The 26,436-nt window shown below is 44.2% G+C and overlaps 1 protein-coding gene across 4 annotated transcripts in view; it reads right to left on the bottom strand.

The window, feature by feature from the left end:
* The window catches only part of ZBTB49 (zinc finger and BTB domain containing 49), a 123,800-nt gene that overhangs the window by 25,078 nt on the left and 72,286 nt on the right, over positions 1-26,436 (bottom strand). For all 4 annotated transcript variants that reach the window (XM_033949290.1, XM_033949281.1, XM_033949272.1 and 1 more), the window contains one exon: positions 22,014-22,087. In XM_033949290.1, the coding sequence (XP_033805181.1) occupies positions 22,014-22,087 (74 nt within the window). The remainder of the gene's footprint in view (positions 1-22,013; positions 22,088-26,436) is intronic.

Genomic DNA, 26,436 nt, shown 5'->3' with positions numbered 1-26,436 from the left:
GGGGTACCTGCGGGATTCCTGTGATTCCTGTTCAGACCTCTAGTGGGCATCCCTCCTGCCATTTTTTTGGACAGTGGCTCAGGGGTGCCTGGCACCATGGCATGGGGTGTTTTTTGTGGCAGGAGGAAATGGGCATCCCTCCTGCCATTTGGGGGGGGCAGTGGCTCGGGGGCTATGGCGCAGGGGTGTTCTGCCTGGCAGGGAGAGTAGGCATCCCTCCTCCCATTTTTGGGGGGTACAACAGGGGGGACAGTGGCTCAGGGGGGTGCCTGGTGTGGGGGAGGGGGCATGGCAGGAGGGAGTGGGCATTCCTCCTGCCGTTTTTTGAGGGTTAGGGGGAGAGTGTGGCACGGGGGTATTCTGCATGGCAGGATAGAGGGGGTAATCCTTCTGCCATTTTGGGGGGGGTTCGGGGGGAGACAGTGGCTCGGGGGTGCCTGGCGCAGGGGGAGGGGGGCAATTTTCTCTCATGCCACGTTTGTCAGGGGTCATTGGGGAGGGCTGTCATCGGCGATGGGAGTCTTTTTTTTTCATTTTTTTAATGGGACAGATATTTTGCGTAACACAAACAAAATATTTGTGCCATTGGAAAAAAAAAAAAGAAAAAAGGGCAGACTTGTTGGTAACACACAGTTACCGGAAAAGTCTAGTAAACCAGTTGGTTTTTCCGATCGCTAAAACCCCTTTTTTTGGGAGGGGGGGGCAATAGCCAAGCGATGTTAGTGCATCAATCACTTGTCTTCTTTGCATGGGGTTTTAGCTAAATTGCATGGCCAGATCAGAAAATGGGTGATTGAGGGGAAAAACACAGAGTGGGCCATTTTGTGCATCGGGTTGGTAAAAGCGGTCATTGCTAATCTGTGAAAACAAGTTTAGTGATGATCTCTGACTTTAGTGCCATCTAGCACTTTGTATTGCTTTATGGTATGGCAATACCTTGAATGAAAGATTAGGTTCTTCTTACCTTGCCAATCTTTTTTCTCCTAGAAAACATAGGATTCTGTACAGTAGCTGTTGCTTCCCATTAGTCATGAATCTGCAGGTGGTGTCACTCAAACTCTGAATTTCTCCCATTCTGCAGTGGAGATTAGCTTCTTCTTCAACTGGTACCAAAGCAATCAAATTCCACTAAAACAGAAGAAAAGAGAAGTATGTGCCTTGGGAACTTCCAACCTGCTAAGTACAATTAGTAGAAGCCATAAAGACCCCCAAAGGAGAAAGGGAATTTCAGCCCTGTAGTCTCTGCTAAATCTTAGATACAGGAGAAGAGGTCCAGAGACGACACTGGCAATGTCCGAGGCAGGAATCAGGCAAATCAAAAGTCTGAACAGGGCGGGGCATACAGAATCTTATGTTTTCTATCAGAAAAAAAGATTAGCAAGGTAAGAACCTAATCTTTCATTCTGTAGGTAGACATAGGATTCTGTACAGTAGCTGAGGTACCAAAGCAGGGCCAGACGTCTAGGGAGGAACAAATGAGCCTGCCCGCAGTACTGAAGACCCAAGAGTGGCATCCTCTCGAGTCACCACATCCACTCTGTAGAACATCGTAAAGGTATGGAGAGTAGACCAAGTGGTTGCTCTATAAATTTCATCCAGCGAAACAGCCTGGGACTCCACCCAGGAAGCAGCCATACTTCTAGTCTAATGTGCTGTGATTGAAGCAGGGGGCTGTTTACTGCAGGCAATGCAGGAAGATGAAATTGCCATGCATATCCATCTGGCAATAAGCCTTGGAAGCTGGCTTGCCTTGTCTCGTCTCGAGTGGCTGGTCAGCACATAAAGGTGATAGGAGAGCCAGGAATCATTAGTCTTCTCCAGATAGGGCTCTACACTAAATCCAGCCTCTACTCTACATCTAGCCTCCACAAAATTCTGTCTTGTTTCGCCTAACCTGTAGGATGAAAAGTGGGTAAACGAATCAACTGATATGGAAGGAAAAAACCACCTTTGGTAGAAGTACCATCTGCAGTGAAACACAAGACTCCGTAAAGTGGAGGATGGGTATTCTACAGGAAAGGGCCTGTAACCCTGAATCACTGAGACAGGAACCACTTCTTGGTGCATCATAACTGGAAAGACTTCCAGTTCTTCACATAAGCCGCAAACATTGCAGGATTTTTTTCTCTAAGGGGGACCAAAGTGCTCTGGATTACCTATGGGAACTGGGAATAGACCGAGGAGCCCCAAATCAACCGGCAGTCCAGAGCTACTAGAATCACCAGCCCTTGATGGTTCACTAATTTGCAGATGATCTGGCTCACTATGGCCCACACACAGAGCAGAAGTTCGGTGGGCTAGAGTTGAATGAGTGAATCCAGCTTTGTGCTTTCCAGTTTGGTCCTTTCACTGTAGAAGCGATTTGTCTTCACATTCTTCGCTGTGGCCATGAGATCCATGTCCGGTCGTCCCCAGCACTGCTCAAAGAGTGCGAAATGTCCTCTGACACAGAAACAGGATCCAGAGTCAGCTTTCAGAGAAAATCAGCCTGGATGTTCTCTACTCCTGCCGTGTCGGCAGCAAAGAGGGCTTGAAAGTGAGCTTTTGCCTACTGGAACAACATCTGTGCACTAGGCCAGGAGTGGGGAACAAGGGTCGCAATCCAGTCGGGTTCTCAGGATTTCCCCAAAGAATATGCATGAGATCTATTTGCACATACTGCCTCCAATGTCTGCAAATAGATCTCATGCATATTCATTGGGGAAATCCTAAAAACCTGACTGGATTGAAGCCCTCGTTCCCCACCCCTGCTCTAGGCGACGTGGTACGCTTCTCGTACCTCCCTGCCTGTGTACATAAGCTACTCTTGTGGCACTCTGAAAACTTCTGACCTGCCTTCCCCTGTAAGGAAAGATTGCAACTCCTTCAGCGCAAATGAATGGCTCTAAGTTCCAGACGATTTATGGACCACTTGCTTTCCGATGGGGTCCACTTTTCCTGGAGCGGGTGACCACAGCACCCTCTGTCATGAGGGTCACCCATGAGTTAATTCTGAGAGGTATGCCCATAGATAAGGCATACCCCTGGAATCACCAAAGTAAGCTGCACTTTGCCCCTGAAGTCCAGAGAAGCTGCATCTGCAAGGAGTAGCGCAGCAATGACCACCTGGAAAGAAGAGAGTACTGGAGCAGCCACATAAGAGCTCTCACTCTGGGAACAACTTCCAGGGAGGTTGCCATTGAGCACAGCACCTGAAGATAATGCAATGCCATGAGGATCGGTAAAGCCAGGATCTCTAAGATCTGCTTCCTGAGCTTCTATTTGCATGTCTTGGGAAGAAAAACATGGCCCTGTGTTATGTTGAAGTGGACTCCCAGATATTCTATTCTTATTTATTTATATTCCGCACTATTCTCATAATAGATTCTAAGTGGATAACAACAATTTTAAAAAATTAGATGCCCAAACAAAATTATTCATGTGGAGGGTCATAAATCAAAAGAAATGTCTAAGTCCGATTTACACGTAGGGCACTAGTCGCTCAAAGTTGTCAGCGCAAAATGTCCATTCTCGAAAACTACGTCCAAAATGTTTTTTTTTTTCCTGAAAATTGTCTACCTGTACATCCAGGCGTTTAATCACCCAGACTGCCATTACATCTATCTTTATACTGCATTCACGACCAAAAATTCATCCAAGTCCCAAACGCCAGAACAAGACCTTTTACTACTACTATTAGTTATTTCTATAGTGCTACCAGACGCATGCAGCGCTGTACAGAGTCACAAAGATTGAGACATGCCCCAAATTGTCAGGTGATGCAGGTGCTCTAGATGCCTGTCCCCCTCCCACTCTGTAATTGCAGGGAATAGCTCTAGAGCAGGGGTGTCAAAGTCCCTCCTCAAGGGCCGCAATCCAGTCGAGTTTTCAAGATTTCCCCAATGAATATGCATGAGATCTGTTTGCATGCACTACTTTCATTGTATGCTAATAGATCTCATGCATATTCATTACATCTATCTTTATACTTTATCTCTATCTTTATACATCTATCTTTATACAACCAAAAATTCATCCTGCAGGAACTCCAGAAGCCGGCTCCCCCACCCCCTCCTGCAGGAACTCCAGAAGCCGGCTCCCCCACCCCCGAATGTCTGTAGCAGCACGAGTGGCCAATTCCTTCTGCCGTCACTTCGCCAAGACATCTACTGGCAAGAGGGATGCCCAGTCTCTCCTGCTGGTAACCCCCCACCGAAGGGCATGCTTCCTGACCCCCCTCCCCAAAGTACCTTTTTTTAAGTTGGCCGTCTGGAGGGATGCTTCCTCCCTCTGGCTGGCAGGCCCGCCTCCAACTGAATGGCGGGTCTGCCCCTTCCTGGTGCATTCTGGGATGCACTGGAAGTATCCTAAGATTCCGATTAGCCAGATCCCTTAGCCTACCCCCTATGCTCCGGGAAGGGGCAGGCCTGCCATTCAGTTGGAGGCAGGCCAGACGGCCGGAAGCATCCCTTTGGCTGGCCAACTTAAAAAAGGTACTGTGGGGTTTGGGTGGGCTTGTGTGCGTATGTGTGTTACCAGCAGGAGGGACTGGGCATCCCTTCTGCCGGTGGATGTCTTGGGGGAGTGGCAGCAGGAGGGACTGGGCATCCCTCCTGCCAGTAGTCTTTGCAGGAGGATGGATTCCCTGCTGCGGCCGCTAAACTGATCGTGGCAGGGAGATTCCCTTGCTGCGATCAGCTCAGCAGCAACTCGATTCTCTAACCAGCACTTATGGCACCAGGCTACATGATGACCAAGCTTCCTCCGTACATGCTGAACAGGTCCCTTCGCTCTCAGGATGAAATACGCCTCAAAATGCCCCCCTGGCTGTGCCCTTCAACTGCAAACTGCTAAATGACATTCCTACTCCCACTTCATTCTGAGCCGCTGGAATCAACTGCTCCTACAGATTAGATCCCTTGAAGGATTCCTCAACTTTAGAAAAGTGATAAAAACATACCTGTTCACCTAACTCCTTGCCCACAACCGATAGATTACAAAGAAATGTATATTGATACAAGATCCTCATTATGTGTCACATTAGGATAAAAACTTGTATTGAAAAATCTTGCATTGTGACGGACAAATAAAACTGTATATGACAAATTTAACCTGTATACTGTATATTGTACATGTGCATGTTATGGATATTGATATTAGATTCCAAGTATATGTCGAGTTAGAATAAAAACATGTACTGTAACTATATCAAATTGTAACCTGTTAACTGTATATTGTACATGTTGACCTGTAACCCATCCTGGGCTCTTTGGGAACGGCAGGATAGAAAACATAAGTAAATAAATAAATGCAGGCCGAGGAGCCCTGCCAAGACCCCAGACAGGGGAATTGGGGCCTCCTCTGCCACCAAGCACTTGCGTTTTGCCCCCTCATTGCTTGTGATCTCTGAGCAGGATCTCTTCCCCGCAGCCCGGGCTTTCCTGGATTTTTGAGGTTCCAAGGTCCTGAAGGACTGATTAGGAGGCTGAGCCCAAAGCTCTCGCTCTTTTGTCCTGTGCCATGCAGCATGTGGAACACGGCAGCTGCACAGCCTGAAAAATCTGCGCAATAAACGCAGGAACTGGGGCTACATTGACCTGGGGCATCCATTACAGATGATCCCTAGGCAAAATGAGGGGTTTTGAGACAGAAAAAATGATTTTGTGAAGAAAAAAAATTTGCTAAAAATCTAAGACAGCCGCCAGAAAATTTGCACCAAAAATGGCCCATTGAAATTGAAATTAAATTGAAAAACAAAAAAGAAAGAAAAAGGGGTTTTGGAGGTGGGGGAAACCTAACACTAACCCCAGAAACCCTCAAAACTGGGTTTTTAAGACTCCTTTGAATTCCCCCATAGGGAATAATGGGAGTACTCACTATGACTTCTTGTGCCTTTCAGCTTGCATCAGCCTGTCTGAAAGGAAAGATTTCTTCCTCAGAGATAGCCAGCATATATCTGCCGATGGAGATCTTCTGGCTGCCAGTCAGGTGAACCCTGACCACGGACTCCCATCCCTGAAAGTTCATGCGACTCACCAGGGAACGAAACTTCACAGTCGGATCCCTGATACCCAGAGGGTTGTTACACAGGGGCCTCACAGCCTATACTCAAGCCTCTGATAAATCAGCAGATGAACCAGCTCCCAGAGACATGGACCCCAAGCTCCTGAAGAATGCCAAGCAGGCTGGCTCCACAGGTACTCAAAGAGATTGGCCTGGGAGCAGCAGTCCACCCACATGGGATTGCGTCCTTTCCTTGGTAAAGTCCAAGAAGGGGACCTCCGAGCACTGAAGCCACACAGAAAATTCAAGGACTTACAGAAAAAATACCCAAAAATAATAAAAAGAAGCTGAGCAGATCAGAACACACATTCTGAATTCGCCTGCAGAAATAAAAACTGAAGAGGGAGCTGTTCTCCATTGCACAAGGGTTCAGAATTTCCAAGTTTATCTATCATTTGATATACCGTCTATCGGTGGATAACTAAACGGTTTACAATACTGTATTATAAAAATTAAAAATGATAGTAGGGGAGAATGAACCAAAGAATTCATACTAGAACCAATAGGAGTGGAGGGAAAGGGGAATTTAAAAATTACATCTAGATTAAAAAGAAAAGGAAGGAACAAGGAGGGGGGGTTCGCTTCTTAAGAAGCGTTTGTTTTTCTCAGCTGTGATCTTGGCAATTTCTGCGTAAATAGTTTCGGCTCAGGAGCTAAAAGCATCTCTGAAAAGGAAAGTTTTAAGTTTGGATTTAAATTTATCCAGGGAGGATTCCAGTCTAATGTGTAATGGTAGAGCATTCCAAAGAGAGGGGGCTGCAACCGAAAAGATGGCTTTACAGGTTGTTTCATAAAATATCTCACATATGGATGGGATCGTTAGTAGATTTTGGTTGTTAGATCAAAGCGTCCGAGAGGGAGTATAAGGGATTAGATATTTGTCAATGAAAGCTGGAGTATTTATATGTTTGGTTTTGAAGGTAAACAGAAAAATTTTAAATGTTATAAGATGTGCAATGGGAAACCAGTGGGTGTTTCGAAGAAAGGGGGGGGGGGTTACATGGTCATACTTTTTTGCTCTGTAAATTAGTTTAACTGCTGTGTTTTGTAAAATTTGAAGTCGGCATATTTCTTTTTGTGTAATGCCCTGATATAGAGAATTACAATAGTCAATGTGAGAGATGACTAGGGAGTGGATAAGAATGTTTATGGAAGATGGGTCGAGAAGTGATGTTATTGAGTGAATCAGTCAGTTTATAAAAGCACTTCTGGATGACTGTGCTGATTTGATTGTAAAAAAAGAACGTCCTTGGACACCGTCTAGCCCGCCTACTACACAGGGCTTTAAACTAGGTAAGTTGGGGGAGGGTATGGGCACAAACAACCTACCTGGCGAGCTAAGCTGCCAATACTTTTTTGAGATTAAGGTAAGTAAACACCGATCTGGGTCAGGGGAGAGTATACACACTTTCGAGTCTGGGGTTGGCTCACATTATAATTCTGGGTCACATTGTAATTCTGGGTCTAAGGGGAGTACACATTGTAATTCTGGGTTTAGGGGGGAGTACACATTGCAATTCTGGGTCTAGGGGGGAGTACACATTATAATTCTGGGTCTAGGGGGGAGTACACATTGTAATTCTGGGTCTAGGGGGGAGTACACATTATAATTCTGGGTCTAGGGGGGAGTACACATTGTAATTCTGGGTCTAGGGGGAGTACACATTGTAATTCTGGGTCCAGCGAGAGAACACACATTGCAAATTGTACTAAAGGAGTTCAAGTAGCCCAAGCAGGAATACCCCCACAGGGTACACACATGTCTGAGTCTGGGATAGGAACACACTGTAGTTCTTGGTCTGGGGAGTCCGGGATAGGTGCACGTTGTAACTCTGGGTCTAGGGAAAGTACAAAACATGCGAATAATGCTAAAGGTGTCCAAGTAGCTCAAGCGGGAACATCCCCACTGAGACGTAACAAACATACAACATGGAGGGCTATGTACGTAAACGCCTACAGTCTGGGAAACAAGATCCTGGAATTAGAAACAGAAATGAGGAATGCCGACCTGGATGTGGTGGCGATATCTGAGACCTGGCTCACGGACTCCCACGGGTAGGACATGGTCATACCGGGTTACAACTTGCTTCGCCAGGACAGGGAGGGCAAAATGGGAGGAGGTGTAGCATTATATACTAAAGATGACATTAAGGTCACCAGAATCACAGATGTCCACTACACTGGGGAATCCCTTTGGGTAAATTTGGTCAGAGGGAAGGACAAATGCCTGTATCTTGGCGTAATATACAGACCCCCAAGACAACAGGATGACCTAGATATGGAATTAATCGAGATATAGAGAATATCACCTTGCGTGGGGACACAGTATTGTTAGGTGACTTCAACATGCCTGATGTGGATTGGGACATGCTTTCCTCTGCTTCCGGCAGCAGCAGGGGGCCTATTAAACTCTATGAAGGGAGCAAGACTCAGGCAACTGGTGTTGGAACCAACAAGGGATCAGGCAATACTGGACCTGATTCTTACCAATGGAGAAAGTGTCACAGAGGTCTCGGTGGGCGACACATTGGCCTCCAGTGACCACAACATGGTATGGTTCAATCTCAGGAAAGGTTTCATTAAATCTACCACACTGACCAAGGTCCTCAAATTCAAGGACACAAACTTCAAAGAAAAGGGAGACTTCGTTCACCAGGCGCTACAAAGCCAAGCAGAAACCAATAAAGTGAAAGAAATGTGGTCGACTTTGAAAGCCACCATACAAGAAGCAACAAACCACTATGTTAAATCATTAAGTAAACGGCAAAGGAACAATAAGCCACAGTGGTTCTCTGCGGAGATTTCGGACCTCATCAAGGAGAAGAAAAAAGCATTCATCTCTTACAAACAATCAGAGAAACAGGACACTAGGGAAGTCTATCTGACCAAGTCAAAAGCCGTCAAAACAGCAGTTAGGGAAGCCAAATTCCGCATGGAGGAGTCTCTAGCGAAGAACATCCAGAAAGGAGATAAATCCTTCTTCAGGTATATCAGTGACAGAAATAAGAACTCAGGCGGGATAGTACGTCTTAGGAAACCAGACGGAGACTATGTAGAAGCGGACTCGGAAAAAGCCCAACTGTTAAATGAATACTTCTGCTCAGTCTTCACCCGCGAGGCGCCAGGACTCGGCCCTCAGCTACAGACAAGGGTTGACGCAGATGACCCGTTTAGTAATTTCGAGTTTACACCCAGCGGTGTCTACTGCGAGCTGTCAAAGCTTATAGAAACATAGAAATAGACGGCAGATAAGGGCCACGGCCCATCAAGTCTGCCCACTCCAGTGATCCTCCCTATCTATCTTTGCGGATAGATCCCACATGTCTATCCCATCTGGCCTTAAAATCCGCCACACTGGTGGCCTCAATAACCTGAAGTGGAAGACTATTCCAGCGATCAACCACCCTTTCAGTGAAGAAGAACTTCCTAGTGTCACTGTGCAGTTTCCCACCCCTGATTTTCCACGAATGCCCCCTTGTTGCCGCGGGACCCTTGAAGAAGAAAATGTCTTCTTCCATCTTGATGCGGCCCGTGAGATATTTAAATGTCTTGATCATATCTCCCCTCTCTCGACGCTCCTCGAGTGAGTAGAGCTGCAAATTCCCCAACCGCTCCTCGTACGGGAGCTCCCTGAGTCCCGAGACCATCCTGGTGGACATTCTCTGGACCGATTCCAGTCTCAGCACATCCTTGCGGTAATGCGGCCTCCAGAATTGCACACAGTACTCCAGGTGCGGTCTCACCATGGATCTATACAGTAGCATAATGACTTCAGGTTTACGGCTGACGAAACTCCTGCGTATGCAACCTATGATTTGCCTTGCTTTGGATGAAGCTTGCTCCACTTGGTTTTCAGACTTCATGTCTTCCCTGACAATCACCCCCAAGTCTCTTTCTGACAACTTATAACCCAGGGTGCTCAGGGAGTTGTGTGATGTCTTGGCGGAACCGCTATCTGCGCTCTTCAATCTCTCCCTTAGTACGGGTAAAGTCCCGTTGGACTGGAAGACGACTAACGTCATTCCACTCCACAAGAAAGGCTCCAAGATGGAGACAGCAAACTACAGACCGGCGAGTCTCACATCAATAGTGTGCAAACTAATGGAAACTCTAATCAAACGCCAATTGGATACGATCCTGAACGAGGAGAATCTACGGGATCCCCGTCAACATGGATTTACTAAGTCGAGATCCTGCCAATCCAACCTGATCAGCTTCTTTGACTGGGTGACGAGGAAGCTGGATGTTGGGGAGTCCTTGGACATCGTATACCTGGACTTCAGTAAAGCATTCGATAGCGTACCACACCGCAGGTTGCTGAGCAAGACGAGTTCTAGGATTGGGCGACACATTGACGAAATGGGTTGGGAACTGGCTTGGAGGTAGGCTTCAGAGGGTAGTGGTGAATGGCACCCCCTCCGAAATGACGGAGGTAATCAGTGGAGTGCCCCAGGGCTCGGTCCTGGGCCCGATCCTATTCAACATCTTTATAAGAGACTTGGCAGAAGGGCTGCGAGGTAAAATAACATTATTCGCCTTGACGCCAAACTAAGCAATGTAGTGGGCAAAAGCACAACAGACATAAATTCAATGTCCGACAACATGATGCACGACCTATTCCTACTGGAGCGCTGGTCTAGGTCCTGGCAACTCAGCTTCAATACCAAAAAATGCAAAGTCATGCACCTGGGCAGCCAAAATCCATGCAAGACTTACACCCTTAATGGTGAGATCCTAACAAGAACTGAAGCAGAACGAGACTTAGGGGTGATCGTCAGTGAGAACATGAAGACTGCCAATCAAGTGGAGGAAGCTTCATCCAAGGCAAGGCAAATCATAGGTTGCATACGCAGGAGTTTCGTCAGCCGTAAGCCTGAAGTCATTATGCCATTGTATAGATCCATGGTGAGGCCCCACCTGGAATACTGTGTGCAATTCTGAAGGCCGCATTACCGTAAGGATGTGCTGAGACTGGAGTCGGTCCAGAGAATGGCCACCCGTATGGTCTCGGGACTCAAGTATCTCTCGTACGAGGAACGGCTGGATAAGTTGCAGCTGTACTCACTCGAGGAACGCAGAGAGAGGGGTGACATGATCGAGACATTCAAATATCTCACGGGCCACATCGAAGTGGAAGAAGATATGTTCTTTTTCAAGGATCCCGCGGCAAGAAGGGGGCATCCATGGAAAATCAGGGGCGGGAAACTGCACGGGGACACCAGGAAATTATTTTTCACTGAAAGGGTGGTTGATCGCTGGAATAGTCTTCTACTTCAGGTTATTGAGGCCAGCAGCGTGCCTGATTTTAAGGCCAAATGGGATAGACACGTGGGATCTATTCACAGAGAAAGGTAGGGGAGGGTCATTGGGGTGGGCAGACTAGATGGGCCGTGGCCCTTATCTGCCGTTTATTTCTATGTTTGACCTTATTGTCTATTTGGATGCGAGTGGAATCTATACAGATTTGCTAACACACTTCTTCCTTGTCCAAAGTGGGAAATAATAGGGCTTTGTTTTTTTGGTATGTTCAATGTGAGTTTATTAATGTTGAGCCAGGAACTGATCTTGCTTAATTTGGAGTTGATTTCCAGAATCTCTTCAGTAATTTTGGGGTTCAAGGGTGAAGTAGTTGAATGTCGTCTGCATAAGCAAATGCTGTGAATTCTATAGACTGAGCTAGAGTTAACAGAGGTGCTAGAAAGATGTTTAAAACCAGCAACGAGAGGATAGATCCCTGGGGTTACCGCAGGTTTGAGGGATGATTTTAGACTTTGTGTTGTTGAAGCTAACTTTATAATTACGGTCTTGGAAATAAGAAGAAAACCAATGAAGGACTGTGCAATAGCTACTGAACAGAATCCTATGTCTTCGCTACAGAATACTGCATACAATTCTGGTCGCCGCATCTCAAAAAAGATATAGCAGAATTGGAAAAGGTACAGAGAAGGGTGAGGAAAGGCTGGAGAAGAGATGCCTCTGGGGAGATTAAAAAGATAGAGGACTATAAAATACTGAATTGAGTGGAACAGGTAAATGTAAATTGCTTGTTTGTTTGGGGTGTGTGTGTGTGTGGGGGGGGGGTAGGGAATAAGGAAGGCAGGAGATATTTGGTCGCCGAATACCCCCTGCAATTGGTTTACTTACCCCCTTGGGAACCTCTGACCTAAAGTGAGCTGCTAATTCATCTTACAGAGCCATTTCCAGTACAATAATATAGTTGTCACACTTGTCTATGGCAGTGCTGGAAGATTATGGACTAATTCTTTTAAGATAAGTGCTTCATTTATATTTTGTGATTGTTATAATGATAATGTAAATAAAATGTTAAAGCAACTGGAATAATTTATGTTTTCAAATTACCTGTAACAACTGAGGACTGAAGTTAAACACCTTGGTGTTTGGACTTTCTGCAAGAACACTATCTAGCAATGGAGGTGGTTGTTGGGTTGTTTTTTTTTGGACCAATGATGGTGACTCATTTTGTGAGATCCTCGTTACCTTGAGGACTCACACACGTTCACTTAGGTCCTTTTTCTCCATTAAAACATGGCCTTTTTGTGATTATCCAGAATAGAGATGACTTTACAGTCATCCGCAGTATAATACAAAAGCCATAATAGAAAGCATGGAAGAACATTCAAACTAATGTCAGCATAAAACTCATATTAATGAACACCTAATAGGCATGCATTAGGACATTCAACAACACAGTTATGATGCAAATGTTGTTCATACAACATAATGAAACACTGTTGCTGAGAGGGTAAGAGCACTTGAGATACATATGGACAAAATAGGTAGTTCAAGAAATCCCTGAAAAAGTCTTAATACCACAAGTTCCTTCTTTCTTCCCACTAACTTCCTGACTCCCCGAAACTACTTGATCTACTCTTTATCTCTCCTGGAAATGACCAGATATTTTCTTTTGTAATCCGCCTTCTATAACTCTTTTGTAATCCGTCTCTAATCTCTAATGTAATGTAATAGGCTAATTTGAAGGCAAAATTATATGTACCGTTGAATAAGATATGAGAAACTGGAATCTATAAATGCCCCCAAAACTCCTCTAACACCCAAAACTATCCCATACAACTGCCACATCACCAAAACTACTCTTCTATGCAACTCCTCCACAATCTCAAACTTCCAAAGCCCCCCCAAAACTACTCCCCCTACAACTGTTCCATTATCAAAGTGCCCCCCATTCCAAAACTACTCCCTTTGCAACCACTACCCAAAACTAACCCCTCCCCACATAACTAACTGTTCCACAACCACTACACTACAAATACAATCCACAATTGCCTCACTGCCCAAAAGTAATCTAATAGCTACAGAAGCAGGACTGAGAATTAGGGGAGCCAAGTTCAAATCCTAATGCAGCTCCTTGTGATCTTGGGCAAGTAACTTAACCCTCAATTGCCTCAGGTACAAAGGGAAAATTAGGTTCTTACCTCATTGATAATCTTTCTAATAGAAAGGCATATGAGTCTTGAACCAGTGGGTTATTTCTCCTTTATTCGTGAGTTGTAGAAGGCATCATCTACCCTTTCTCTCTGTTCCATCTCTGGGCTGTGCCCCATCTTCTTAGTTTGTATCAAAGCAGTTGATAATTCCTAGAGGAGAGATAAGGAGGCAGGAAAAAGGGTAATTCCTGACCAATCAATTCTGTTCTGATCTGCGACAAGTCAAAAGCAACAAAATCAATAAGAACATATGAACTGCCATACTACTACTACTACTACTACTACTAATAATTTATTTCTTATATACCACTATACCGTGAAGTTCGAAGCGGTTTACAATAAAGATACATTTGACAGTACATGGGATAGAAACGGTTTACAATAAAGATACGTTTAGTCAGTACATGGGATGCAAGTGGTTTACATTAAAGATTCATTTTGTCAGTACATGGGATACAAATGGGTTACAGTAAAGATATATTTTGTCAGAACATGGAATGCAAGTGGGTTACAGTACAAGTGGTTTACTATCAAGGTGCATTGAAGGTCCATCAAGCCCAGTATCCTGTTTCCAACAGTGATCAACCCAGGTCCCAAGTAGTAACTGAGAACGGGATCCCAACAATTGGTAAAAAGACAATTGATAGGATCTTCCTACCAACTGCCCTACATCTACCAATTTTCCTACCTTGTCAGAAATGTCAAAATTAAAAATCTAAAAACTAGTCCACAGGCTTGCCATCAGCTGATTGCAGCAGGGAAATCCCCAACCAGCTAAGCAGGACTCCCTGAAACTGGAGCTTCAGGGAGTCTTGACAGCTCAGCTGATGGGAGATTCCTCTGCCATGATCAACTGAACTGGCACGGAGGTACCAGATTCCTCTCTCCTTCCCTCCCATCCACCGATCACTCTCCAGCCTTCCTCCTTGGGTAAATCTACTTCTTATTCCTAGGATAAGCAGCATAAAATCTGTTTTACTACTTGAAATCTAGCTAGGTACTTGGGACCTGGGTTGGACACTGTTGGAAACAGGATACTCGGCTTGATGAACCTTCGAGCTGTCCCAGTATGGCAATTCTTATGTTCTATTCTGTAATTATCTCTAGCAATGCCGCCAGCTTAAAAAGGTAGTGTCGGGTCTTTCCCCTGATCCAGGACTGCCACAGACTCTTGGCTGAAACCTTGCATCATCCAGGATTAAGGATTCAGACTGGGGTATTAAGGGCATTGATTCTGATCTCCATTCCTTCATCAACTGGACCTCTATATCCTGTGGATGATTTTTTGGCAGGAGAACCGCGCTCTGAGAGGGCTAACCCTCTGCACAAATCACAGACATGACTCCAGACAATATCTGCAACCCCAAATAATTGAAACATGGTGCGAACATTATACTCACAAAATTTGGATTAAACCCCTGAACATGGAGCCCCGAGGACTCCTGCAACAACTCATCTTGTCTCCTTGCAATCCCAGAGGCATTTGTGACTGCGCTTCACTGAATCCATCATATTACTAACCGAGAGCTACAGAGGGGATTTTGACCCAACCCCCCAAACCTAGCTACATGCGAGTGAGACTCCCTAGAAGGACTAGAGCAGACTAAGCCCAGCGCTCCTGCCCCCTCACATGCCCTGGATCACATGGACGCACTTAACTATCCATCCAGCGCAAATCTGGCATGAATGCACATTAAAACAGAGAAGTCCATCTGGAACAATTTTTAGCGAAATCAAGGTGTTGATGCAGATAGAGGCTTTTAAAATCAAATCGGGACATCCAAGATGGCCACTGTGACAGTGTTTTAGCACCAAAAAAAGGCCCAGGAGAGCCAAATAAAAGCACAGAAAATCAACAAAGGGGCTTTTGAAAGTGGGGGACCCAAATACTATCCCCAGAAACCTCAATCTGTAGACCACCCTAAATCTCCCATAGGCTACAATAGACTGTACTCACAGTTGTGCTGGTGCTGTACTTGCTTCAAACAGGAACTGCAGCCTGATAATGAAGAAAGCTGCCTCAAGTAAGCGTGAAATTCTACTCCAAATGCTTGTTTCTTCAGGCTGTCAATCAGATCCTGTACGAGCCTGAGACTCCCACAGCTCCTCAGATATCTTCAGGGGTGGGGGGTGGAGAAGCAATCAACACCTGCAAAAGCCCTCAGGACCAACACAGGGCCACACAACCTGTGCTCAAGCTCCAATAAAATTCAGGAGCGCGCTGTGCTCCCAGGGGAACAGTCCCTGAGCCACCAAAGTGTTAAGGCAGGCTTTCTAGGCAGGTCCCCTATAAAAGAGTTGCTCTCCCAGCTACAGATTTCTGACCACAGAGTCCGTGTCTTCTCCCAGGCAGAGCTGTCCCAGTCAAACTGGGATCCTCTGGAGCACTGCAAACCTCACAGTTCGGATGAAGACTCGAAAATAAAAAATCTAAAATCAGAGCAGATCCAAAAGACACCTTCCAACTCGCTTGTAGAAAAACAGGGGAGATGGGACACAGTCCAGAGATGCAGGAGGCGAAGCCAAGAGAATAAGGTAGATAATGCCTTCTACAAATTCACAAGTAAAGGAGAATAATCTGTGTCTCACTGATCCACTGGTTCAAGACTCATGCCTTTTGCACTAGAACTTAGATAGTAAGCCTTCCAGGGACGGAAAAATACCTACTATATCTAAATGCACATGGTTATTCAGCCTTTTTACTTAAACATTATACTACTGTAATGTAGTTTCTTCTGAGCCTTCCTGACTTAAATTGCAGACTATACAGAATGCAGTGGCCAAATTTATCTTAGGAGGAAGGAAGTATAATTGTAGGACCCCAATTTTGCTTAAATTTTTATAATTACCACTGAAGGTCAGGTTTAACTTTAAAACCCCAACTTTTATTTTTAAGATACTTGAAGATTTATGCCCGTTACCTTTAAGATTTTGTTACTATTTATAAATAAATCTCCATTCTACACAAGAAATGGAGATTAGTTAGACCTGCTATGCATATTTACCAGTTGCAGCTCACAAAACAACAGATACTAAATAGGTAAAGGAGCAGAATTCTTGAATTCCCTCCCTATGGATTCAGCAATATAGGCAGTCCCTGAGTTACAGACACCCGACTTAAGTATATTTTGTGTAACAGAAAATAGGTGATTTACCTAGCCTAAGCCAAATGAGCAACCAAAGAAATTGCACTAAATAGTTGTGCAGAGATAGGTAAGGCACAGTCTACCATTACAGACGAGCATCATAAGCAAATGCATCAAGAGATACATGTAACCATTGTTGCTGGAGCTATAGATGTGGCTGTCAAAACTGGAGACATCCAAGCCACTGCTATAGCAGGAGTTATAGAAGCAAGTGTGCCGCTGTACCCATACAAGTACCTGCAGTAGCTGGTACCATATAGTCAGTTAGTGCCATCCAGGAGGCTGTGGTAATAGAGGTAGTGGTGACAGAGCTAGCTGTGGTAACTGGCAAACTACATGTGGCCATTGTGTCTGAAACCACACACTTGCATGCTTGCAGCTGAAGCCACATCTACTGATGCTGCATGCAATAATACCAAGTGTGAGGATGCTGTATCCTATATCCTACTTAGGGATACCACAGCCAAGGTCATACAATCAGTTGGCAAGCCGCATAAAAGTGAGTCTAAAATGTCCCACCAAGAGCTGATGCTGCATAGGCATAGCATCTGATGTTGCATAGGCATACAGAGGTTCCATAATTAAGCCATACAGACAACAGCTGGAAGTTTCAAGTTTATTTAAAAATTTTATAAACCGCCCAATCGGCCTTCTAGGCAGTGAACATTATGTTAAAAACATATATGGGATAACTATACATCCTTTAAAACAATAATCATTATTAAAAACATTTAAAAACAATACAAAAACAAACAGAAACAAAAAAGGGAAGAAAGGTTGAACTACAATTTATCAAGTAAGAAAGAGAACAAAAGGGAGGGTGTCTAAAAGTTGAATAAAACTATGTAGCCCTAAAAAGGGCATTTAGGTCTCGAAAGCATCAAGAAAAAGAAATGTTTTAAAATTCGTCTTAAAATGGTGAAGAGTTGATTCTTCCTGTAAGTGAAACGGAATATTATTCCAAAGAGATGGAGCACTGACAGAGAAAATAGTAGACCTCATTGTGTTGATAAACTTCAGAGATGGAACAGATAAAAGATTTTTAGAAGAAGATCTTAGAGTCTTAGAAGAACTATAGGGAATAAGGTTATCGATAAATTCTGGTTGACTATTTTGCTATATTGGCAGCTGGTGCACATACAGGGTGACAGAGAAGCTGTGATATACAGCTGGCTACTAGAACAGTAATATACAACTGACTTGGAACGCTATGGCATGTAGGTGACTGCTGAAGATTTAAAAAAAAAAAAAAAAAAAAGAAATTCTGCTATTTCAGCCATGCAACGCAGCTGATTGGCAACAACCATCTGTCTTATAGTTGCACAAAGACAGGCAGCTGCTTATGTTGAGTAGTACTTGCAGATGTGTCAACAGCTAAGCAAAACATGTGACCATTGCAGCAGGAGCCACAGATGCTTCAGAAAAGCTAGACCAACACAGCCAGTTAGGAAAACAATACAGGTGGCCAGTGCTACTGTGCAATCAAGACAGTTACTGCAAATGTGCCTCACAGATGGCCTGTGCCACTGTGCAACCAAGATGATTGTGCAATCCCAAGCAATACAAGTAGGTGCAGAAAATTTGCAACCCAGGTGGTCAACAGCGTGCTTAGTAGTCAGACAAGTATAAGAACATAAGAAACGCCTTCACCGGATCAGACCTAGGTCCATCTAGTCCGGTGATCCGCACACGCGGAGGCCCATTTAGGTGCTCCTTTTTGGAGACCCGGAATTCCCGTATCCCTCAATATGATCTACAAGAAGGTGTGCATCCAACTTGCGTTTGAAACCCAGCACAGTATTTTCTGCCACCACCTCCTCCGGGAGAGCATTCCAAGCGCCCACCACTCTTTGTGTAAAACAGAACTTCCTGACATTTGTCCTGAACCTGCTGCCATTCAGTTTTAGGCTATGACCTCTTGTCCGCGTCACGTCTGAAAATGTCAGTAATGCTGCTTCCTGGTCAATTTGATCAAATCCCTTTAATATTTTAAAAGTCTCTTTTAGATCCCCACGCAGTCTTCTCTTTTCGAGGGTGAACAGTCCCAGTTTTCCGAGGCGTTCCATGTAGCTTAAATTCTCCATGCCTTTGACTAGTTTCGTGGCTCGCCTCTGTACCCTCTCCAACATAATTTTATCCTTCTTAAGGTATGGAGACCAGTGTTGGACACAGTATTCTAAATGTGGTCTGACCATTGTTCTGTAAAGTGGCATTATAACATCTTCCGACCTACTCGTGATCCCCTTCTTAATCTTCCCACCTTAAATAGCTCTCTTCTCCTATTGGGCACGTTGACGTAACCACGTCCTTCTCCATTTTTTGGACGTGATCATATGGTCACATGCTTATCTCTTTAAAAGACTCTTTATAGCTCCCCTCGGCATTCTAGTGCCGGTTGACACGAGAGGAGGAAGCACAAACATTTTGCTCGTTTATTGAAATGAGTTTCATTCAGTGGTGAGTGCCTCCCAACAGCCTATAGACAAATTTAGAACCATCAGTAGAAGTTTTTAATGAGTTTTTGTATTAATAAAGCATTAATTTGTTTAATTTTCAGAGTCTATACCGCTCATAAGCAAAAATTAACTGCAACTTTGTGGGTTCCCTGAAGCAGATAAGAAACGTGTCACGTCGGAACCTGACACCTGCAAATTATAAAGATAAGTTTTTTGTTTCCAACTATCTCAAGAATAATAAGCAGTTTGCTTTTCTGGCACCGAAGTTGATCATTTGAATATTCATACTATTTATAAATGATGCTTGAAGATACGATGATTGAGTCCCCGTTATCATCTCTTGATTCTGAGCACTAAAGTTACCAATATTTGTATGCAATATTGAAACTGTTGATGTTGGAACCAACATAAGAGTGATTATTTCATTATAATCTTGCTATGATTCATAATGTCTATGTTGTTAACCTTATTAATATTTTGTAAGCCACAATGATTCCCAGTTGATATTTGCGGGGTATAAGAAATGGTATGGTATGATATGGAATAGGATTCTAGACAGTGGTGAGATGTGAAAGTGTGAATTGAAAACCAAGTGGCTGCTTTGCAAATTTCATCAATGGGTATAGATCGTAAGAAAGCCACTGAAGTTGCCATTGCTCGAACTTTGTGTGCTGTAACAAGTCCCTCGAGTTGCAACCCACCCCATGTATAGCAGAAGTAGATACAGGCCCTTAGCCATGTGGAAACGGTTCTCTTGGTGACAGGTCAGCCCAATTTGTTAAGATCAATGGAGGTGAACAGTTGAGGTGAAGTCCTGTGGGCTTAGTCTTGGTCAATGTTTAGAGAATGTAATGTAATTTATTTCTTATATACCGCTACATCCGTTAGGTTCTAAGCGGTTTACAGAAAATATACATTAAGATTAGAAATAAGAAAGGTACTTGAAAAATTCCCTTACTGTCCCGAAGGCTCACAATCTAACTAAAGTACCTGGAGGGTAATAGAGAAGTGAAAAGTAGAGTTAGAGGAAAAATAAAAATAAAATAAACATTTTAACAAGACAGCATTGATCTAAATACTTTGGAAGGTAGAAGAGAGGAGAGAAAGGAATAGAAGCAGAAGGGGGAGCCGTTGAACAGTAGAATGCTGGAGAAATTCCAAATCCCTGTGATAACGGTACTGACCTGATGAAGCCGAAGATGGAGATCATCAATACAGTGATGATCTAGCCAATGTATACTTTGAGATAGAATATTTAGACTGAGAATGTCAGTGTTTAGAAGAAGATAGTCGATACTTCGATGAAGAATGTTGACGTTTCAATGAAGCTTTCTGGTGTCTCGATGTGACGAAGGATGTCGATGCCTCAATGTTCCGATGAAGAGGATTGCCGGTGCTGGGAACGAGAGCACTGATGCCTTGTGGAAGCAGAATGACGTTCCTCAATGCTTGCCCTTGGAGCGTCAATGTGAAGCAGAACAACATTTAGGAGCAGACTCCAAAGTAGTACCTTGTGGTCTGTGAGAGCTATGCTCAGGCTGGGCCAGTACCGATGAGGTCATGTAGACAATGGCATGGAGATTAGTTTGAACATGTCTCCAATCTCTCTGCACAGAAAGTCATCGACCCTGAATCGAATATCCTGCACCGATACCGGAGACTGAGTGGGTATCAATAGTGCAGCAGGGTGTCTAGGTGTGAGAGCCCTCTAAAAAGGATGCACGCCCCACAGGAGACAGAGCTTGTACTGAAGGAGAATGCCGGCGTCAAAGCTTGGCCTGCTTGATGTCTTTGACATGGATGGGAAAACTAGAATGGCCAAGTTAAACTCAGTTTTTGTGAAATAAAAAAATGTGCCGCCCAAAACGAGACCCCGGATCTTAAAAAGGACTGAGGAAAAGTAATAACCAAAATAAGAAAAGGTTTGGTTTTTTTTAAAGAAAGAAAGTCTGGGACTAAGCACTAACAACAAAACTTATTCCCTTTTTCTTTCTATCCTATAGATTGTATTTCTAATTCCCTTTATATTTTCTTTTTATTATTATTAAATATATTTATTCTACAATGTTATTTTAACATGTAAACTGCATAATGTTATTACCAATGCAGTATATCAAATGTAAATAAAACTTGGAAATACAACTAAAACAAACTTCAAAGAAAAAAAAGTTGTGAAACTATATTTTATAATTGATCACACTGAGGGAAGGCAATACAGCACTAGAAAACACAACTTCCTCGCTCCATAGAAAACAAAGAACTGAGGTACCACGAGCCCTCTTCAGGCGGGAAGGCGCTCGCACATGTGCAGTGCGGGCAGTCTAAAAAGCTTATGATCTCTTAAAAGTGCTGATATACTTTTCACTGTCCATTCTGGGCTCTGTGGATGACACCACCCACATGTGAGAATATGCTGCCTGCTGGTCCTAGGATAATGGTCTTTATCTGCCATCATTAAGTATGCTACTGTGATCTCTAAAATAACTACTGTGGGCTTTTACACTACCCATAGAAATAGAATAGGTGGCTTGGCATTTAGCATTCACTGCTTTGCAGTTCACCTTTGTAAAAAGACCCTTATGGGAGATGTATGTAACATCACACATAATTCAAAGTGCATTCTCTATTTTACATAGTTTAAAGTCCATACTTATGAAACAAAAGCAACATTTATATAATATGCCAGTGATCTTCTTCCATCTGATTTACTATGAATTCTAATACAAAAAGATTTTTAAAACTAAAAAAACAAAACAAACAAAAACCAACCCTTTCTCCTTACATATTTTCATTGCTAAGGCATTTACTGGCATGCAGAGTTTTTTAAACCATAACAGCATTAGGGGTACTATTGCAACAAATTCCAAAAAGCTTTTCATGGATGGTAAAATCTTTGTACTGACCGTTTCCCACAGATTTCACAAATGTATGGTTTTTCGCCAGAGTGCCGACGTAAATGAGTCTGCAGATTGCCTGCCTGCAAAGATAACATTGTAAAATTGTCCATCAAAGTAAAACTAAAAATCAACTACTTAACCTGAACTGTCATGCAGCAAGAAATAAAGACAAGCAATCAGGCATCAATTTCTTGACAACGAAACCATGAATTATACAATTTATAGCCGAGTGTTCCCTGCTAGTCAAAGAAAGTGTAGCACTGTTTCTTGCGGCTAAAACCACCTGTGCAGTATACAAGACATACAATAATTTATCTACCTCAGTAGGAAAGAAAAGAATTTTCAAAAAATTTTTGTTTTATTTTTCAATATAGTCCCCCGATAGCTTCATACACTTCAATCCAGGATGTCACAGCTTCCTTGATGACTTCATCACTTGTAAACTGGTGTTCGTGGAGAGATTTCTTCAAAACTCAGAATAGGAAATAATCTGAGTCAGGAATGTAGGGTGGATGGTTCAGCTGCTGAAAACCACATTCTCGGATGGCAGCCTGTGATTGCTGTGACAAGTGCGCCGGTGCATTGTCATGAAGAAGCAGCATGCCTGCAGTGAGTTTTCCTTGTCTTTACTCCTCGATTGACTCCCGCAAAGTGATCATTGTGTTGGCATAACTCTCTTTGGTTATGGTTGTCTTGTGTGGCATGAACCCCAGAAGCAAAAGTCCTTCTTCAACCCAGAAGACAGTTGCCATGACTTTTTCTGCAGATTTTTCTGTCTTGAACTTTTTTGGGGTGGGGGATGACTTGTACTTCCACTGAATTGACTCCAATTTGGACTCAGGATCTCTGTAATAGACCCAAGTCTCATCTCCAGTCACCAAACAATGAAAAAAATTCACTTGGTCTCCATGGAACATCTCCAAGTTCTTCTGACAGCACTGGAGCCTCATGGCCTTATGACAAAGCATCAACATTCTTGGAACCCATCTTGCACTAACCTTAGACGTGCCCAATTTTCCATGAACTATTTTCCAAACTGAACCTGCCGAGAAGCCCATTTCTTCAGCTATTTAGGAAACATTAATTCGTCTTTCTGACAAAATTAAATTGACTTTCTTGCACATTTCTGTGGTAATTGCTTCTACAGGCCATTCAGTGTGAGGGTCATCTTCAATGGACTCTCTATCCCACTTAAATTGCTGCTCCAAAATTTATTTTGGAGGATGATGAGGCAGGACTTAATTTAAACTGTAGTCATGCGTTCATAGATCTCCTTTGAGTTTTTTTCCTTTTGTGAGAAATTTTATCACTACTGAACAGTGCTCCAAATCTAGCAGTTTCTTAATTGATTCGTATGAGGACCGACATCCTCTCTCTTGGAATATTAGACTTGCACTGAGCCGCAACTGTGCATGAGTAATCTTGAGACATGTCACAACATACTTGTTACTTTCTTTCATACTCAGGTAGATAAATTATTGAACACCACTTGTATATCATCTGAAACTCAAGCTAGATAATCATTTGTAACACCAGGAAGACCAGAAATAGAAAAACAATCAAACATTTAGCAAGTAAACAAAGAATAACAAACACTTACATGAGTAACTCAGATTCAACCTGCTAAGGGTAACAAGCAGGAGCTATGGGACTCTTCCAAGAGGAAATAATAATAAATTTATTTTTCTATACCAGAGAAGAGAAAACCCAAATACCTGGAACACATCTTTTCATTATCTTAGGTATAATAACAGAGGTCCTGAGAGGGACACTGGCAATGTATGAGGCAGAAATCAGGTGAATCAAAACAAGTCCACACAGGGAGGGTAGCATGGACTCCTGTATATCCTTACAGAACACAGATTACCTAGTCTATCATTCTGTTGCGGATATACAGGAATTCATACTTGAGCTGACGTACCGAAGCAGTGCCATACATCTAGGGAGGAACAGATGAGCTTACCCGCAGTACCGAGGACCCAAAGGCGGCATCCTTTCAAGCTGCCACATCTACTCTGTAGAACTTTGTAAAAGTGCGAAGAACAGCCCAAGTAGCGGGTTTGCAGATTTCATCAGGCGAAACAGCCTGGGATTCCGCCCAGGTCACTACACCTCTGGTGGAATGCACTGCCAGGGAAAGAGGCGATTGTTTCCCAGCGGAAATGTAGAAAGAAGAAATCACCAAATTGATCCATCTGGCAATGGTTCCCTGGAGGCTGGTCTACCCCCTCTCAAGTGACTAGTTAGTACAGAAAGATTTATTGGAAAGCCTGGAGTCATTAGTCCTCTCCAGGTAGATGAACAGGTCCCTGTGCACATCCAACTTGCACAGAAGCTTATCTTGTTTGGTCAAACCTGTAGCCTTAAAGTCAGGTAGACAAAGCTCCTGATTAACATGGAAGGCGGAAACCATCTTCGGAAGAAAGGAAGGAACTGTGCGCAGCCAAACACCCAGCTCCATGAAACAGAGAAATGGTTCTCTGCAGGAGCTGGCCTGCAACTCTGAGTTCCTTCTTGTGGAGACTATAGCAACCAAAAACACTGCCTTGACCGTAATGACTAGCAGGATAGCCTCCACAAGAGGCTTGTAAAGAGCCCAGAACAGGCCCTTTAAGACCACATTAAGGTCCCAAGAAGGAAATGGCTTGTGCAATGGGATCTCAGCCTGAGAGTCTCCCTCAAAAACCAGACTAAAGGCCACTCCGACCCTGAAAGCACAAGATACCAGTTATCTGCACTTTGAGGAACGAAACTGCAAGTCCCTTATCGAGGCCAGCTTGCAAGAATGAAAGCATTACTGGAATGGGAACTCTCTAGCTCCACCTTCTCTTTGGCACACCATAAACTGCAATTGTCGCCGGCTTCTTGGCCCTAAGCAGAATCAAAACCACAACCTTCGAATATCCCTTTCAAATCAAGGCTGCGCACTCAAGAGAAATGCCATAAGACCAAAGCACTCCATCTTCCACACTGGAACTGGGCTTTGCCCGAAAAGCCTCGGATGAACTAACTTAAGGGGTCGGTGACAGGTCAAAAACGCGCAAGACAATTGCGCGCAGACAAAATCGCGCAGACAAATAAGCGCTAAGACAATTGCGCGCAAGACAATTGAGCGCACCGACAACTCAGCGCAAGACAATTGAGCGCAAGACAATTGAGCGCAGCGACAACTCAGCGAAGGGGTCTTACTCTTTGTAAACGCACCAGGTTCACGTATTAAGGTCTTCAAAGCTAGTCTGGTGCCACCAAGATCACCAGACCCCGATGAAAACACAGAGGAACAGATCTGTGGACCAAGGTTGTTCTAGGGCATTCAGTCCCGCATTTCCCCGCTCGACTGACTGTAGAAGCGGTCTACATTTGCATTCTTGGTCATAAGATCCATGTCCGGTTTGCCCCAAGTCTGAACTATGAGAGAAAATGCCTTTTGAGACAGAGTTTACTCTCTGGGGTCCAAGGTCTGCCGGCTGAGAAAGTCAGCCTGGATGCTCTCTACTCCTGCCACGTGGGCCGCTGAGAGGGCCAGCAAGTGAAGTTCCAGCCACTGGAACAGCAGCTGAGCTTCCAAGTGAAGGGCCATGCTTCTGCTGCCCCCGTCTGTTTACGTAAGACACTGCGGTGGCGTTGTCTGAAAACACCTTGACTGCTTTCCCTGTCAGTAAAGACTGCAATTGAACAGCTCTCAAGTTCCAAACAATTAATGGACCACTTGTCCTGGAGAGGACAATTGAACCAGAGGATCCCAGCTGCTCAGGCCGGTATCGGTTATGAGGGTCACTCAAGAGTCGATTTGGAGTGGCACATACCTCATTGAGTTCTCCCTTTGGAACCACTAATGCAGACTGTGCTTCACATTCGCTGCCCGGGAAAGCCGCATCTGCAGGGAGTGATGTTGCAGGGACCAACTGGAAAGAAGGGAGTGCTGGAGAGGGCACCTGCAGATACTGCCAGGCTGTGGGGCTTAGAGGGGCCAAGATCACAAGGATCTGTGTCCCGACCTTCTGTTTGCATGACTTGGGAATAAAAACACAGCCCTGTGCTGTGTCGAAGATGACTCCCAGATACTTTAAACACTGAGTTGACTGAAAATGACTTTTCCAAAAGTTGACTATGCAGCCCAGGTACTGTAAGAGGTTTACCACCTGCTGGACCGCACACTCGGCAGTCCACCAGCGAGGGGTCCCTGATGCACCTGGACCCCCATCTAGCGAAGCTAGGCCACTACAACTGATTGTGCTAATTCTATTAAGCAGGATATAAGGGGGGGCGGGCTCATAACCAATATGTATTAGATACCCCTTACCTGAGACCTTAAAAGGCACTAACATATACTGCAGTGGACCGCCCGGCTAAAAAGCCCTGGGGAGAACACTGTGTGTATATATCCCCAGGGCTTTTTAGTCGGGCGGTCCACCCGGCTAATTTAGAT

This window comes from Geotrypetes seraphini, chromosome 1 (genome assembly GCF_902459505.1).
Source record: "Geotrypetes seraphini chromosome 1, aGeoSer1.1, whole genome shotgun sequence".
Lineage (NCBI taxonomy): Eukaryota > Metazoa > Chordata > Amphibia > Gymnophiona > Dermophiidae > Geotrypetes > Geotrypetes seraphini.
The sequence above is the reverse complement of the archived record's forward strand: the minus strand, read 5'-3'. Positions and strand labels throughout refer to the sequence as shown.